The following is an 18,386-nucleotide window of genomic DNA, read 5'->3' as shown; positions in this document are numbered from 1 at the left end:
TTCAGCTGTAAACTCAGATTGTATTTCTTTTTTTTTTCTTTTCCAAGACCTTTATTGCACAATCATGAATTGACACAGCATAGAGCCTACAACCTCAGGGGCCGGCTGCGTTATGTACACTTACCTAATATCATTGGCCGAGTAACACAGCCCTTCAGCCGACATCCCGGAGGTCCGGCGGCGTGGGAAAGCAAGGTGTACACAGAGTAGTCAAATTCGTGTTCCGGATAGTTCATAGGTCTGTGGTTTTCTTTTTTTTTAAACCAAACGTTATTGTTCGAAGCAGAGGGAATATTTATCTAAACAATCCCAGTCAGTAAACTCGTCAACTCAGATTGTATTTCTGACTGGTTCGCATACATTGCACACACGCAGGTTCTAACACGAGCAGGGAGGATTCGGTCGCTCCCATTGGCTGTGGCCCCGACCATGTGATCGGGTGCCTAACCAATGAGAACGATGAACACAAAAACGAAAACACAGATGGTTGTGAAATGCGTAGTAAGAGGACCGGCATCGCGCTAATGCCGGCACCGACATTACGGAAGAGCGAACAGTATGAAATAGACGTGTTTCGAGTGCACGAAGTGAGTAACTTAGCACTCGCTAAAAGCCTGTAAACAGTTAGAGGTTTAAGTTTTCAGCCTAAGCGTTTTTCGACATGATCTTGTCTCTTGTTTTGCTTTAGACAGCGGTATGATGGTTTCATTGACCAGCAGAAGGAGCACTTCAAACGAGTGCCGTATTGGCGTTTTTCTTGGTTTTAAATAGCACAGAGCACATGTTTTCACTGGGGGGATATTACAACTTGAGTATTTTGTTTGCACTCTGTTTTGATGCGTACAGACAATTATGTATGATACATGTTTTTTTGTATTCGCTACAATATCATTTCATTTATTGATACAGAATATTGTTATGCCTTGTTTTCAGCTCATATGGTCCCAGATGAAGGTCATAACGACCGAAATGCATTGGATTGACCTGATGTAAATATATGCATATTCAGAACGTTTAAACTAAGAAGAAAAAAAGCAGGAATCATGAAATAAACAGAGAATATGAACAGTCAAATTTTCATGTGAAATTATTTGAGGAATGCTGGGCAATCCCCAGTAGGATTTTATAGCAGTGCATCAAGGGATGCTTTCACCTTTCCAGAGGAAGGCACAACTTTGTGGTTCCAAAATAACCCAAGCATTGGTCACCCGCCTTTTGGCTTTGTTGATACTGGTTTTGTCGGGGCATTTGCAGAAAGGTCAGTGTTGGTGAAGCTGCCAGGCCCTTATAAGGCTGAAACAGGAAATACTGGCTGAAAGCAAATATGTCTTTGATTTACAAAAGCACACCTTGCTATAGTTGTCCTCAAACGCTTCAGGGAACTACTTTGTATGTGGATGTGCTCCTTGAAGGGTAGACTGCCATCACTAACCACGAGGATAGCTAAAGCCTGAAGTGAGCTGACCCACTGACCTATGCTGTAGTAGAAGAGAAATGTGAGTGACACAATAATAGACTAATGTATGAAGATGGATAGCTGAAAGTATATTTTATATCTATGTTTGTAAAAACAAAAGGACTTGTGTTGTACTCAGTACATGAAGACACTGGTAGCCAGGTTGTACGTTCTTAAAGTCTTCTTTATTAACCCATGTCAAGAGGTATCAAACGAGGATCAGCCATGTAACAGCTCTTAACCCAGCTCCAATATCCCCTACGCCAGACCCACCAGGAGCAGCCTACCTAGCTGCTCAGCCCATCTCCAACTGTCACCACTCATTCACACAGCCACCCAGGCATTCCATTCATCACAGTCACACCAACATTCCGTCACCATCTCTCACTCTGGCTGAGCAGCTAGGAGGACCTAGGCTGATTCACATGTACATGTAAACCTTAGGATATAACAACTTGGCTCATGCCAGAACTAAATATGTGCACATTTGTAAAATATAACAGTTTGTGACTGGGTGTGGTGCTCCCAGAAAGCTCCTTGATTATATGAAAAAACAGGCAGCAGAGTGGTAGCAAGATTCTTAATTGTTTTGAAAATAAAGTATCCCCCAAAATGATTTGCAATTTGATTTACAAAAATACTAAAAAGTACTAAGCTACCATTCAATCTTTAAAGGCAACTTTTAATACTATTTCTTTAAGGCATGATTTAATAAAAGATGTCTGATGCAGGCCTGTATTTAAAGAAAAATCAATATGGATTATCCCTGTAAAACCATTCACTGCAACATATTTAAAAAAATGAGGGGCTCCATTCTTAAAGTCATGAAAGTGCACCTACAATTCTCTGACCTTTTATTAATGCATATTTATGTGTTTCAGGAATTTAAGACTGCACAGTAGTAGGCCTGAAAAACATACCCCTCGGCAAATTGTTGTTAGTTCAATTCTCACAGGAGCAAATATAAGAAAGGCATATTTGCTCATGTAAAAATCTAGAGAAACTCCTTTTCCTGTATCCACATCTTTTTTTTTTTTTTTTTTTTTTGGAAGGGGTGGCATTTTGCTACCTTGGAAAATGTTTTACTCCTGTCGTTATCAAGAGTGAATTCCTAACAATGGCGCGGAGGCATTTCTGGGGGACTTGACGCTCCCGCGATTGAAGGAAAAGCAGGCGCAGCAATTAGGTAGGGGTATCACACTTGAAGAGATCAGGGGTGCTATTAAACAGATGGCGAGGAATAAGACTCCTGGGGGGGATGGACTGCCGGTTGAGTTTTACCTACATTATATAGACCTGCTGGCTCCGAAATTAGTGGAAGTTTATGCAAAAGCATGGGAATTGGGTCAATTGCCTGGGACAATGCGAGAGGCTCTCATAATTTCGCTGCAGAAGCCGGACCGCGTGAGTACGGACAAGGCGGCGTACCGCCCACTGTCTATGTTGACGACAGATTACAAGATTCTAAGCCGGGTGTTGGCATCGCGGCTGGCGCATCATATGACAGGGCTGGTGCATGAGGATCAGGCAGGGTTTATTCCTACTCGAAACACAGCCGCTAACATTAGGAGACTGTTGAGAGTGCTGGAGGAGGCTTCTGGAGCGGCTTCCCGGTCGGCGGTTCTCTCTGTGGACATAGAGAAAGCGTTCGATAGCCTTAAATGGCAATATCTGTATGCCACCTTGAGGAAATTCGGGTTGGGTGAGGGATTTGTACGGTGGACGTCGGTGCTGTATACATCCGCAACCGCTAGAGTGCGAGTAGGTCAACTGGTTGCGCCTCAATATGAGGTCGCTCGCGGAACGAGACAAGGTTGTTCACTCTCCCCGCTGTTGTTTGCGTTGGCAATAGAGCCACTGGTGGTGCAGGCCCGACTGGGACAATGGTATGAGGGACTGACCTTCAGGGGGTCGCGGCAGAGTATATCTTTATATGCGGATGATTTGTTGTTGTATTTGGCAGACACGGAGGGGCACTGACCACAACTGCTGTCGGAGTTTGGTAAGGTGTCTGGACTGCGAGTCAACTGGTCGAAGACGTGCCTGTTTCCTGTGCTACCGGGGTTGGAGGCTCCGGAGTTGCCGATATTGGTACGCTGGGAGCCTTCTCGTCTAGAATACCTCGGAGTCCATATTTATCATAGCTATAAGGATCTGCTGGAGGGGAATATCGGACGGTGTATGAGGGCCCTGAAGGGCAGCATGGCTTTTTGGAGTACGTTGCCGTTGTCTGTGATGGGGCGGATCGCATTACTGAAAATGGTGGCCTTGCACCGACTGTTATATTTTATCAGGACTCTGCAGGTGTGGGTGCCGTGTTCGGTGTTTGCCAATTTCAAATCTATGATGGTGGGGTTCATATGGGGAACGGGCAGGAGGAGAGTGGCCCTCAAGACGTTGATGAGAACGAGAGTGTAAGGTGGACTGGCGGTCCCTGATATGGAGTTGTACTATTTGGCGGCGCAGCTGCAGGTACTCACGCAGGCGGTGGCGATGGAGGTCAGGGGTCCTGAATTGGTTAGAGGTAGGGGGATACCACGGCATGTCCTGTCCTTTATAGTCATGCAACAGCGCATAGGACTTAGCGATCTCACCCAGGAAGAGAGGACATTACGACAGTGTTGGAACAGGTGCCGACGGAGGGCAGGGGTGCAACACCCATATGCACCGGAAATACCACTGGGAATGCTCACGGCACTGCCGCACGGGGGTTATTGGTCCTCGCTGTGGGACTGGGAACAGGCAGGGATTCCGGTGCTTGGGGACTTGTATGAAGATGGAGTGTTAATACCATACCAAGTGCTGCAGGATAGGTTTGATCTCCCTAGGGGGGGATTTTTGGTGCATGCAGCCCTGGTGCGAGCGATACAGAAACATTGGCAGGAAGGCCTGCCGGAACCAAAAACGGCGATGGCATGTCAGTATGTGGTGATGGCGAGAGGAACGCTTAAGGCGGTTACGTGTTTGTATTCGAGAATGTTGTTGGAAGGGCTGACACCACTAGATGCGCTGCGCTTGAAATGGGAGGACAGTGTAGGGAGGCCCATACCGGAAACAACTTGGGGGCAGATATTGCACAGAGCTTGGAAGGGGACCCGCAACGCGAGGTTTCAGCTGGTGCATTTCTTCATAGTACATAGAGCTTATCTGACACCCGGTAAGATCCTGGACTTTTACAGCGGTAGCAACGCCATGTGCCCTAGATGTGCGGAGGTGGGTGCGGATCTGAAGCATATGTTGTGGAGTTGCATGAGACTGGGGGGTTACTGGACGGAGGTGGGGGAACTGTTGAATGTGGTTACGGACCGTAATTTGGAATTTGATTTGGCTGTGTGTGTGCTGCACTGGTTCCCCCATACACCCCATACACCCAAAACGAAAGTGACTAGCAAATTTATAGATATGGGCTTAGTGCTGAGAAATCACGATGCACTCGAAAGCGAAGGAGGGGCCTAGTATTAAGAAGTTTAAGCAGATTTTCTCAAATGGGCGAGTAGCGAGGGATCGGTCCGCTTGCGGCAAGCCAGGAGACAGAATAATGCCCTGGCGCTAGATGCTGCCAGGGCATGGGAGGAACTGGTTCAGACGCTGGCAACACAGCTAGAATCGGAGGGTGCGGCCCGACCGGCGGACACGGATCTGTAACGCACACTGTAGATAATGGATGAGACCCAATACATGAGCGGTTCGAGGATAGGAGTAGCGGGAGGATACACCGGGAACGGGGCGGGGGGGAGGGGGTAAGAGGGGGGAACATTAGTTAAATGGTTATCTGAGAGGGTTGTGTGCCCATGAGCGACCTGTTGCAGATCGGCTTCAGGCCCGGACGTAAAAGCTCCGGCTGTTTACTGGGGTACGCAGAACTGTATTGCTGATTGTAACTGCTGTCGCGTATTGCTTTTGAGAATTGTGAACAGACAAGGGGGAAGGACTGCCTGTAACTGCTGTCGTGTATTGCTTTTGAGAATTGTGAACGGACAAGGGGGAAGGACTGCCTGAGCACTGTAATGATACTAATGTTTGTGTCTAAAAAAACAATAAAAATTTGTTTAAAAAAAATAATGAATTCATAACCTTATCCAGGGTGGGAATGAGTTGGAGAGGAGTTAGTGAATGCCTTTAAACATGTACGTTTGTGGATGCACATAACCTTACTGCACATTCCAAACCTGGAACTACCACTGCCCACCTGCATTCACCCCCTATGAATCAATTTCCAAGCACAAAAATCTTCATGCTCGTAAATCCTCCTATCCATGAAAAACCAGCTTTTGTGCGTGTAATCCAAGCTTACATTTATAAATAGCTTTGAGATTGGGGCCCCTACCTTTTTGAGTCTGACAATCTAGCTATAAAATGAACAGTCATTGACCTTGTGCTTGGTATATGCTCACAATTATGGCAAACAAGGGGAGTGATGGACAGGGAGATGAAGTGATTTGCCCAAGAATGACTTAATATGCTCAAGTAGAGAAGGTAATCCTGTGAGGTTTCGTTTATCATCAGTTGGCAACCAAGACACTGGTAGACCTATACAATCTGAGTTTATTTCTAGTAGCGTTTTGTGAAAGCAAATGCCATGATTTATCACCTCACTGCTTGACATCAAATGGGAAAAGTAGACTTTTATCCTGAACAGATTTCTGAAGCATTCATTCCCTTGGACCAGTCGATGTTTTACAAAATTCTACACCCCTCTGATACTGCTCAATTTTTAGGTCTTGGCCTAGTTGATTTCTTTTCCACTTAAAAAACATATTTTTTTTCAGTTACTCATGGATTCATTTTTCATGGTGACCTCAGAATTTCTCTTGTTGATGCTGCGGTGAGTTAGCCATCAAGGGTGTGCTTGTGTTCTCTCATTGAAGGGAACCCTCTTAGGTTAGATAGTAATTATATAGTCACCTTTTCTTTATGATTATGTACTTTTGATGAATGTCCACATCCTCCTCTTATTCCCATATAACTAAACTATAATGTTGAACTAAGCCTAGGTGAAAATAATAACCATTATTTGAGTTGGCTGACTGCATATCTTTATTTTACAGGAAAACTCTGTGAATCGTGACCTCAAGCCGCTTGCTTTAGTTCAGAATGATTTTGTGCCTTTCTTGCTAAATTTTCTACGTGAACAGACAAGTCAGATCCTGACCAATGGTCCTTCAACACCCGCAAAGACTCCAAATCCCAAGGCTGTTGTTTCATCTCGCAACAATGAAAATCACAAAATGGGGGGACTTGCTGAAAAGAAACCTGGGACGACTTCCAATCAGAAAGGAAGCAGGACACAGCTTTTCTCTCAGACCCCGAACAGCTCATTCAACTCTGAAGCCATTCTCCAGTCCTCCCCATCGCCACCCAGCGGGTCCTCGTTCTTCACCAAGTCAAGCCTGTCTGCTAGTTGCAGTGATTACCCCAGTCTGGCCTACCAAAGCAGCCCTAGTTTTACCAGCAGCCCCGTGATCCCCCATCAATTTGAAAAACGGTCCTGCCAGAAAAACAATTTAGGGAATTTTATAGTATTCACACCAGATGGGCAACAAGCAAGGAGGAACCGTAAAAAAAATAACAGTTCAGCTTGCACACCTGTCCGCTCGGTGGCTCGGGATCTTGGTCAAAGCCTAAATGATGAGGGTGATAGAGTGGACCACACGCCTGGGAGTGGCGGCAGTAAAAAACAAGGAGGGCCAATTTCAGCCAGTCCTCCACCTCCCATGTTCAACCTTCTCAACTTGGAGGAGTTCCCACCAGTAGGAGCAGCTTCTGGCTCACCGAGGTAAGAGTGACTTTTCTTGATGCTTTTCTTTTCAATGCTGCTGCTTATTGGAATTGTTCAGATGATATTCACAAATGGAGGCCTGTTTAATGTTCTTGTGAGAGCTCCTGCAGAAGTATCCCATGTGGCGTTCATCCTCAGTAGGAACTGTTCCTGGTGCTTCGTGAGAAGGTGTATTCATTGCACTCTGAATTATCGAATCCTCCTCCGTGGGTTATATTGCTAAATGCTTCAGTTTGGTACATAATCATTTGGGAAAAACTGTGTAAGCAAATTTAATTGGTATAATATGTCACCCAGTCTTTTCAGTGCCGGGAGTTCGAGACCCATATATCCACTGCTCCGGACGTCATGGTGCTATGAATGCAATGCAAACAAAATATGAAAAATATTAAATTGATGTTATCAAATTTATTTTAACTGTTTATGCACAGACAATTGGTAAACATCAGGATGAGAAACATGAAAAATCTTGTGCTGCAGTGTGGTGGATGTTTGAAGAGTTCTGTAGAAGAGCACAGAATGGTTTATTACAAGAAGCTTGCAGATTTGAGAGGTGTGTGAAACAGAGCTAGTGCAAAGATGAGAAAGAGGAAAGTTTTATGCTGTGCTAGATGCAAAGCGTAATATGTTTACAATCCATAATTTGCAATTGCAAAGTGAAGAAATCTAATCACATTTCCTCCATCGTAAAGCCCCTTCGCCGGGCTGCCTCTCGAAGACAGAGGTGCTTTCTAGAATGCATGCATCATATAGAAAGTATTTCACCTGCTCTATCTCCATATCTGAGCAATAAACTCAAACTGGCTGGTGATCAATAAAAGACAAGAAGCTCAGATTATCTAATTCTTGAAATTCGCAAAGCCAGGAAAATGATGACTACAACATAGTTGTTCTCATATCTAGCTCTGACTGCGGTGTTGATTTAGTATTGACTGGCAAAGGTAAGTTTGTCAGTGCAGCGGAGTCCCCGCCCAACAAAAGTAGAAGCATTGGCAGGGACCTCTGCACTTTTGATGATGTTCCTGTGTGGCTTTTTAAATGAACATTTTATTTTTATATTAAGCAAAAACCCAAAGTTCTCTCCTCGCCATGACAGTTATTTCCCATGGCGAGGGGGTCATTAGACAGTTTTCACTGCCCTTTACCGCCAGGGTTTTCCTGGCGGTGACCAGCAGTGAAAACTGACCCGTATGTCCACCCATCTAAAGGTAGGCGGACATAGAGATTAACCCCCAATGGCCCTTATTCTGTCGGGCCGTCGGTAGGAGGGGGCGTAACCATGTGGAGGCATAGTAGTCGTTCCTGTGGTTACACCAAAGGTCCACCGCATATAAATTGGGTGGGTGGATTTTGTTGGTGGTAAGGATACTCCGTATAAGACTTTAATGCCAACATGTAAATCAGCCCCTAAATCCTAACATTCTTGCTTTCAGAATAGACTTCAAAAAAACATCTGCTACATAACCTGTTTGTTTTATTCCAGTTTTATTGACCACCCATAATTCACAGTTTACTGTAAAGCACTTGCTTTATACCCTATACCCTATGCTCATGCTCTGAGGCTCTTGCACTGTAATAAATGTCCCAGTTTCTTCTGTTACTCATCTTGTTCTTTAATACTTGCAAGTTGCTCTGTTGCCTTGTGGCTAGGTCTGCACTAAGCATGGGCGTAAAATACGTTCCGTTCGCGGAATTTGCGGATTTTCTGCAATTTCGCGGCCCACAAATCTCGCGAAATTGCAGAAAAATCCGCGAAATTGCGTTCGGGACGGATTTTCAAAAACTGAAGTACATGAAGCACTTACAGGGTTACAGCAGGTGCCCAAGTTGAAGCTAATTTCTTTGTAACCATTTACAAAATGGTTACAAAGAAATTAACTTCAACTTGGGCACCTGCTGTAACCCTGTAAGTGCTTCCTGAGCGGTGCCTCCAGAGTTGTTGCCTACTTGCAACTATTCTCTGACCCTACTCTGACCCTCGAAGCAGGGTCAGAGAATAGTTACAAGTATGGCACAATGCTCCAGGCTGTCACAAAAATTAAATTAAACCACAACAGGAAGCACTTACAGATAAGGAAGCAGGTGCCGGACTTGAAGCTCAAATTCAGTAACACATTAACCAGCCCCCGGTTGAGGCTGGGCAGGTGTGCTTTCTCCCCATAATCTACAGTAGTGAACCAGAGGGTGGCAGTGGTGAACCAGAGGGTGCTGTGATGAACCAGAGGGTGGCAGTGATGACCCACAGGGTGGCAGTGATGAACCAGAGGGTGGCAGTGATGAACCAGAGGGTGGCAGTGATGAACCAGAGGGTGGCAGTGGCGAACCAGAGGGTGGCAGTGGCGAGCCAGAGGGTGGCAGGGATGAACCAGAGGGTGGCAGGGATGAACCAGAGGGTGGCAGGGATGAACCAGAGGGTGGCAGGGATGAACCAGAGGGTGCTGTGATGAACCAGAGGGTGCTGTGATGAACCAGAGGGTGGCAGTGGTGAACCAGAGGGTGGCAGTGGTGAACCAGAGGGTGGCAGTGGTGAACCAGAGGGTGGCAGTGGTGATCCAGAGGGTGGCAGTGGTGATCCAGAGGGTGGCAGTGGTGATCCAGAGGGTGGCAGTGATGAACCAGAGGGTGGCAGTGATGAACCAGAGGGTGGCAGTGATAAACCAGAGGGTGTCCTTGGTGAACCAGAGGGTGTCCTTGGTGAACCAGAGGGTGTCCTTGGTGAACCAGAGGGTGTCCTTGGTGAACCAGAGGGTGTCAGTGGTGAACCAGAGGGTGTCAGTGGTGAACCAGAGGGTGTCAGTGGTGAACCAGAGGGTGGCAGTGATGAACCAGAGGGTGGCAGGTGGCAGGGATGAACCAGAGGGCGGCAGGGATGAACCAGAGGGCGACAGTGGTGAACCAGAGGGCGTCAGTGATGAACCAGAGGGTGGCAGTGATGAACCAGAGGGTGGCAGTGGCGAACCAGAGGGTGGCAGTGGCGAACCAGAGGGTGGCAGTGATGAACCAGAGGGTGGCAGTGGTGAACCAGAGGGTGGCAGTGATGAACCAGAGGGTGGCAGTGGTGAACCAGAGGGTGGCAGTGGTGAACCAGAGGGTGGCAGTGATGAACCAGAGGGTGACAGTGATGAACCAGGTGGTGGCAGTGGTGAACCAGAGGGTGGCAGTGATGAACCAGAGGGTGACAGTGATGAACCAGATGGTGGCAGTGGTGAACCAGAGGGTGGCAGTGGTGAACCAGAGGGTGGCACTGATGAACCAGAGGGTGGCAGTGATGAACCAGAGGGTGACAGTGATGAACCAGAGGGTGACAGTGATGAACCAGAGGGTGACAGTGATGAACCAGAGGGTGGCAGTGGTGAACCAGAGGGTGGCAGTGATGAACCAGAGGGTGACAGTGATGAACCAGAGGGTGACAGTGATGAACCAGAGGGTGGCACTGATGAACCAGAGGGTGGCACTGATGAACCAGAGGGTGGCACTGATGAACCAGAGGGTGACAGTGGTGAACCAGAGGGTGGCAGGTGTGAACCAGAGGGTGGCAGTGACGAACCAGAGGTGAACCAGAGGGTGGCAGTGATGAACGAGAGTGTGGCGCTGCTAAACTGCCCGGGAGCCCTGTGGGTGAGAGCCCCTGCGCTGCTGAGCTGCCATGGGGTTGTAAGACCACGCGCTACTGAACTGCCCCGGGGCCCAGTGGGTGTGAGCCCCCGTGCTGCTGAACTGCCCCGGAGCCCTCTGTGTGAAAATCATTTGTGCTCCATTGCCTGGGAGCCCGCTGGGTGTGAGCACACATTGTGCTAAGTGTCCCCCTGCCCCCAGTACATATATACCCGTACCGCACAGCACCATTATGCTCTTGCACCATGAAGTCTGGTGCCTGGATGCTCCTGATCCGTGTAGGTGGTACCACTGTCTGGTGCAGTCAAAATGTAAAGTCATAACTTGCTACACAGCACCAATAAACATGTGTCCCCCCTAGCACCGGTATGCGCATGTGCCAGGCGTGGAGCACCCGCATGCCACTGCACCCTACTGCCCGGCGCCAGCATATGCCTGTACGGGGCAGTTTAGTATGAGATGGGACATTGTCCAGCAGCAGCAGCTGCATGCGCCTGAACCCACTGAGCAGGATCAGAATGGCTTTGTACCAACACGCGCAGCAGAGCTATCTTGGACATCTGAAGGATTCTGGGGTCCTGTGCCAAACGTATTTTTGCATCCATGAGTTTCCCGAGCGCCATCCCCGTGTAGCCCCTGTGACCAGGAGGCTGCTTTCTCCTCATCTGCTGCTCTGCTCGGTCTCTGACCCTTTATAAACAAGATGTATGTGAACTCACATAGAAGCCCCGCCCGTTTGGCCCCATCCACCACACACTAGCGGTATGAAACGTCTTCCCGCCCGTCCCCACTATAATGGCCAGCTCACTCAAGGGACCTCGGTGCCTTTTGGCGCGCTGGCAAAGTTACGGGCACACGTGATCACATATTTGTGCAAATGGCACAAAAATCCGCGAACTCGCTGACTTTTTTTGCAATGTTGCACGAATTCGCGGATCGCGAATTCGCAAATTTCGCCCATACTTAGTCTGCACTATACTAAAATGACTATTTACACGCTATTTTAATGTAGAACTAAAGGAAGCTCTGCATGATCACAAAATACCTGGTATAAGGAACTGGGTGGTAATTTCTGTTTCGAGGAAAAGGTGCTGGCACAGCAGATGCATTGTAGTTATGCATTTGGTTTAAACATTAGGACACTAAGGGCTGTTGGCCCTGGTGGGATATCCACCATGTGCATTTTAAAATGGTACTATGTGGTGGAGCGTAACCTATTGCCCAAGTTCTTTCAGGATTTTCATGGAAAGCAACTGAGGCACAGGAAGATAGGAATATGCTTAGATCCAGTGCTTAATTAGCAGAGGTGTTGGAAGAGGTGTGGCGCAGCGGCCAGGGCGACGGGCGCTGGGGATCACGGTTTGATCCCCGGCTCCGGCAGCAGGGGTCTGCCCAGCACCATGTGACTCTGGGCAATAGCTCGCTTAATCTTCCCAACGGTCCCCAGCGCCTTGACACCTTCGGGTAATTGTTTGCGCTTTACAAATACTGGAAATTTACATTTTGCAAGTGGTGTGTACCAGAACAACTTGTTAGGCACCAGGACTTATTTTTCATCATTGACCTAGGAGAAGAGAGAAATGCTGAAAAGCTAGAAACAAGGAGGACAAGAAGGAGAACGTAGATATATAAAAGTGTGAATATGAAATAGGAATTTTAGAATGACAGAAGAAAGGGACATGAGATGAAATCAAAATGAAGCAGCTTTGTTATTCATCAAACCTGACACTAGGCAGCTCTGGCAGGAGGTGTGGGTAAAGCGGGGCTGTATGGGCTTCTGGGGAATTGCTAAAAAAAACAACTTTGTGCCGTGTCATATTGTTTTTCAACTACTTTACAGCAGACAATTTAACCACAAGCTACCCATTGCTTTTAAGACCAGTTAAAATGGGTACATTGTATGACAAAGGTGAACATATTAACATGCACTCTTCTTTCATATTTGTTCCTTGTGATGATGGGAGGTAAAGTGCTGCTGTTTCATCTTTTACAGCAAAAGCAAGCCGTCAAGGAGAATCAACCCAACCCCAGTAAGCGCAGAGCGCCCCCTGTCGAAACCCAAGATATGCTTCACCTCAACCCCACTCACCAAATCGCCTGCTATGGGACTCATAAAAGGCTGTGAAACCTTTTCTACGGCAGAAGAAGCCAGCGTCATGTCTTCGCCCCACAACAGTCTGCAAGAGGAGCGAGAGATGCTGAAAAAAGAAAGGTAGGAATTCTTGTGGTTGAAATGCTTTATTCTGAGTGACTGGAAAACTGTAGTTCTCTGAACCCCTTCTGACAATTTTATAACTGTCCCAACTCATTGCTCAATAGGTGATGGGCAGGTCTTTTAAACACTTAAGAAGTTTAGGTGATTCTTTTTCAGTTCTTACATGTGGAGTGTTTCAGGGACCTGGGGCTCCAGCTGAAACTGATTGCAGAAGTTTGAATCTGGATGGTTGAGAAGTATGTTTCCAGAACACTGGGTTTGGCAATGAATCTAGGGACATATGTACAAAACCATTTTGAGGTGGCATACCCTGTTATTTTTTTAAATCTTAGGTCTGTTTTTACATGGAATTGTGATGTATTCCTATAGGTTCTGAATCGATCCCCCTATTCCTGACCCTATTCTGGTTAACAAACTAACAAGTTAACTAGCAGTCAGCCCATGAGGCAGAAAACCCCCATGATGCAGGAACCGTTATCTGATAAAGCCACACTACGGCACAGGAACGTGTTATCTGATTAGGTCATAACGCTTGCAATCTAATTAGACAAGCGATATTCCTCCAGCCCCTGATAAGGCATACGGAGTTCTCAAAACAAATCAAACCTATGTCAACCTGGAAAAACCGTGCGGCCATTGTTTTGATTTCACCGAGAACTTCAGCAAAAGAATGTGCTAATGACCTGGTCGTATGACCTCCTTATTGACGTATCTATGTCCATCCTTACGTCAATCTCGGCACCTTAAAGGTATAAATATTACCGATATTGCCCTATGCAAACACACGCGGTGGTGACGAGACGGAGCAGCCATACTTGCCGAAGCCCAGAGCAGAGCAGACCCCGCTGGCGCAGCCCCGCCTTCCTGACGCGCTGAGAACGAGACGCGCTGCTTTCTCCTGCCGAGAAATCCAGCACCGGCGTTTCTGGGTAGCCCTCGCAGGCAGCCTGGAATATCGAGACCAGAGACGAGAGATACCATCCCTCATCCATCCTAGATTCCAGGTACAAAACTGAATAACCCCTCGCAGAGAATTCTTTAGTCAGTCACTTGGCAAAAACAAACTTAACTTAAACTGTAACTTTCTATTCCCGCCCACGTATTAGGCTTAGGTCAGGTACACGGGGTAGGCGTATTTAGAAACACCAGTTGAGTACGTTTAGTCAAATGTATATGTGTATAAATATATTTTATTCATTTTAAAACATCTTATGGCTTAGAAACCATATCAATGTTTTTACAGTATTATTTTATACTTCTGCTTTTAATGTATGCACTTTACTTAGCTATAAGTATTGCAATAATATCGATCCATTTCTCTTGTATGAGAAAAGAGACTGATCAATAAATAACACCTTTTATTGAACACGCCCGTCTCTTCCTTTTCTCTACAATCTGATGAGACTAAGAATGCACGTACTGACTGAGTAAAATAAATTGCCTTTTGTTCACACGACTCTCGAGATACACTCTTGATTAGGGGAGAGCAAAGTTGTCATGTTCTATGGTTGTCAGAAACTAAATCCCTTCTTGTCTAATCAGGGAAGTTAATTCCGTCCTGAACATTCGAGAAAGTTTCTAGTGAACTCTGAGCTAGCTGGCAAACCCAAAACTTAAGTCTAATATCGACAGTAGTAGACCTAGTTAACGTCTGGTCTAGGCCTATACTATTGAAGGTATTATTCCAATGCGCAGAGCCTATTGGGATAATAGGAACTACACTACATGGCGCCCAACGCGTTTGGAAGGGCGATAAAACGAACGTAAGACATTTAGAGTAACTCAGTCGTGCTTTCTCACTCAGACCCCTTTTCCCCATAATGCTCCAAAGACGTCTGGAGTGGGTGAAAGGTTATATCCGCCAGACCTCGCAGGAGGGAACTCCTATGTATGGTTCTTGGTATAGTCAACGTTGAAGGATACACTGTTCCAAAATATTGTGCATTTAATCTTTGTTTCCATAAGAAACCTGATCTGCAAACAAAAGAAATAACCTTCCTGTCGGTAAAATGGTAGACCGTGATGATGAAAGAGAGGCAGTTAGATTAGCAACTGAACTCGCAGAAGCTGATGCTACTATGCAGGAAGCAGACCCGGGTATAATACTCATCCCGGTCATCAAAAGGAAATCTATAACCTTAAAACTTATAGAAAATGGACTGACACCTAGAGGTGGCACAGTCATATTCGTAATTGAGGCACACGAATATCGGCAGACAGAGGTATACTATTCATGGATAAACTTTCCAGCAGCAAATCCTGTAACAAAGTACTTCCACTATTACAAAATAGAGGAACCTCCTGAAATGTACACTCCTTTCGAGGAGGTGGAAGTACCACTTAAATTTCAAGAGCATTTGCTCTTATTTAATGGCGCCCTAATACACAATATTCACATCACCAGGCTCGGTCCTTTAGGTAGACCAGGAGCAACGTGGCCGGTCCTAGCCGGATACACACCACATCCAGACATCGACGGGATGTCTGCACCACAGCTCTTAACACAGCTAAAACAATTAATAAAAATACATAGACAATTAGTCCAGTATGTGATGCGGACTTCAACAATTCAGCCAGCAATTAAAATTCCACAGCTGACCCCTCACCAGGGGAATACAAATAAAATTACACCACAGAACATACAGTCCTGCCTAGGTAAAGTACCGGCTAAACGGGAACAAATACCATTCTGGCTAGCACAGAAAATCACCCAAATAGAGGCGGTGTTTCCAGACACCACCCCGTTAGAAAAACACAGGATTCTGACTATCTGTCTTCCAATGGGAATCGCACCACACATTGAGGACTGTGACACTTGGGGTACAGTCTTTGCTTCCATCTACACAAAAACGCACGGTGTTCCATCCATTTCGGTAATACCAGATGTGCTAAAACAAATTCAAGATGAATATGGTCCGGAACCCTCTTTAACTCTTGGTATGAAATTACTAAAAGACTTCAAGCAGGTCTCGGCTATATTATTAGCTAACATGAAGGGAGAAGCAGCAAACGTGGCGATCCGCCAGAGGTTAAAAGAGACAGATATACCAGACCAACCAGCTGAAATTGCCAGAATCATAGAAAAATCCTATGAGGAACTAGGTAGAGATAGTTTAGGTGGAATACCAGTAAAACCACAACTGATTGAAAGTCCTGAAAAAATATTTTTTAATAATAATTCAACATCACAGAAAAAAAGCTGGGATGGAAACAAACAATCCAATCCTAAAGAAAAGAAATTCCAGTCCCGAGGAAGGTCTCCTAGGCGAAGAGAAAAATCTCCGAACCAAAGACACAGGTCACCCCAGAGTGACCCCTCTGGGAAAAGATATAACCTTAGAAATAGGGATAATATAAAAAAACCTGATAGATATCAAGACATTGATACACGTCCCTCTCAATCTTTTCAGACTTCCTCGCAGAAATCGGAAAGAAAAGGACGATCAGAACAAAGAGAAGAGCACGCCAAGTCCAAAGACAAGGAACCTGCTCAGCTAAAAAAGAAATTACAATTTCCAAAAAAGAAAGTATCCAGCATTAAAATAGTTAACAATGCCGAGAATACTGAGGACACAACTGAAAAACGGAGAATGGGCTCAGACAATGCTAGACAGCGCAGCAGAAGTGAGCATAGCTCGCAAAGTCCTTATGAATCATCTGGAGACAGTGGACACGAATGAATATCTTCAAGTGGAAACTGCAGACACCAGAGTTAGCAAACCTCACAAAATATATGAAATAACATTACGTATAGAGGGAGATAAGACTAGAAAAATAAGGGGACTATTTTGGGATAATCTCTCCAAGGGCTATGACATCCTTCTAGCTGAAAAAGACTGGCCACCAGAGTTTGTCAGGGATTGCCCTCATGGCGAAGAAATAATTATGCCTGCCTTCTCAAATCACATCCCAATTCATAAAAAATGTACACTTGCTAGAAAGTGGGCAGTAGCTCTAGCTCCTGCTTTATATAAAAATCACGTAGGATGGGATGAGGACTCTCCTCCTCACAAAATCCAGTTAAAATCACAACCTACTGCACAAAGGCAGTACCCAATTAAGCAAGAAGCTAAAAACAGGTAAAAGAAATACTAGATCAGCTAGAATACCAGGGGGTGATTGAAACTTGCACCTCACAAATGAACAACCCTTTGTTTCCGGTCTCCAAACCAGACAATTCATATCGTCTAGTTTTGGATTACCGACACCTTAACACATGTTGCAAAACTTTTGCAGTGCAAAACTCGCATAGTGCTGCACTAATGAATAACATAGTGCGCAAAAAATACAAAACAACATTAGACATCTCTAATGGATTCTTTTGTCAAAACATAGCACCAGAGAGCAGATATTTGTCTGCGTTCTCAATAAATGGCACTCAAAAACAATTCTGTCGGTTAGCCCAGGGGTACAAGAACAGCCCGAGAGTAACAGAATTACTACAAATATATGATGATGAAGCATTATCTTATGTTGACGACATATACTTAACAGATGATGACTTGGATACTCACTTGAAAAGAGTGAACACCATAATACTTGGGTTCGCAGCAGAGGGTTACAAATTCAACTTTAAAACATCCAGAATTGCCCATCTGACAGTCCTGTTCTTAGGATATGAATTATCAAGTGAAGGCAAAAGCCTGGCTGACAATTTTCTAGAAAAATGTGCCGTAATCCAAGCACCTAGAACACTAAAAAATCTACAGTCAATTCTAGGCTTCCTAAATTTCGGAAGAACATACATTGCAAATTACGCAGAAAGGGTCAAACCCCTTTATGATCTGATAAAACCAGATTTTAAAAGATCCAATTGGACTCAAATACACACAGAAATTTTGAGATCCTTACAAACAGACATGCTAATTAAAACAAAATTAGAAACACGTGATAACACACGCAATCTTGTGATTCGAGTCATCCCAGGAAGATGCGGATTCACATACCTGACCTCTAATGAGGGAGAAAAGGTACCAATTGCATTCAAATCACACTTGTACACTAAGGCTGAAATGAAATTTAGCCCAACGGAAAAAATTCTAACTGCAACACAGACAGCTATAGCAAGAGAACGAGCCCTGGCACAAGGTAAACAAATAATAATCGTGACACCGATACCAGCCCTAGAGGCTGTAACAAAAGCAAGCATTCCGAATGCTAAAGCGCTCCATCCGAGATGGATACAATGGGCTAATTCTCTTGCTGCAACAGACGTGGCATACGAATTTGATCCTAACTTAAAAACACAAGAATTTCTCCAATATGAATTTGAATGTCCTCCGCCGACCGAAATTCTGCCTCTAGAACATTACAGCTGTATA

The 18,386-nt window shown here is 45.5% G+C and overlaps 1 protein-coding gene across 1 annotated transcript in view; it reads left to right on the top strand.

The window, feature by feature from the left end:
* Positions 1–18,386, top strand: part of CDAN1 (codanin 1) — a 205,490-nt gene that overhangs the window by 44,365 nt on the left and 142,739 nt on the right. Inside the window, exons 2-3 of the mRNA XM_078659513.1 lie at positions 6,505–7,232; positions 12,844–13,062. Of these exons, the coding sequence (XP_078515639.1) occupies positions 6,505–7,232; positions 12,844–13,062 (947 nt within the window). The remainder of the gene's footprint in view (positions 1–6,504; positions 7,233–12,843; positions 13,063–18,386) is intronic.

Source organism: Lissotriton helveticus, chromosome 9 (genome assembly GCF_964261635.1).
Source record: "Lissotriton helveticus chromosome 9, aLisHel1.1, whole genome shotgun sequence".
Classification (NCBI taxonomy): Eukaryota; Metazoa; Chordata; class Amphibia; order Caudata; family Salamandridae; genus Lissotriton; species Lissotriton helveticus.
This window is presented reverse-complemented; position numbering and strand designations above follow the sequence as displayed.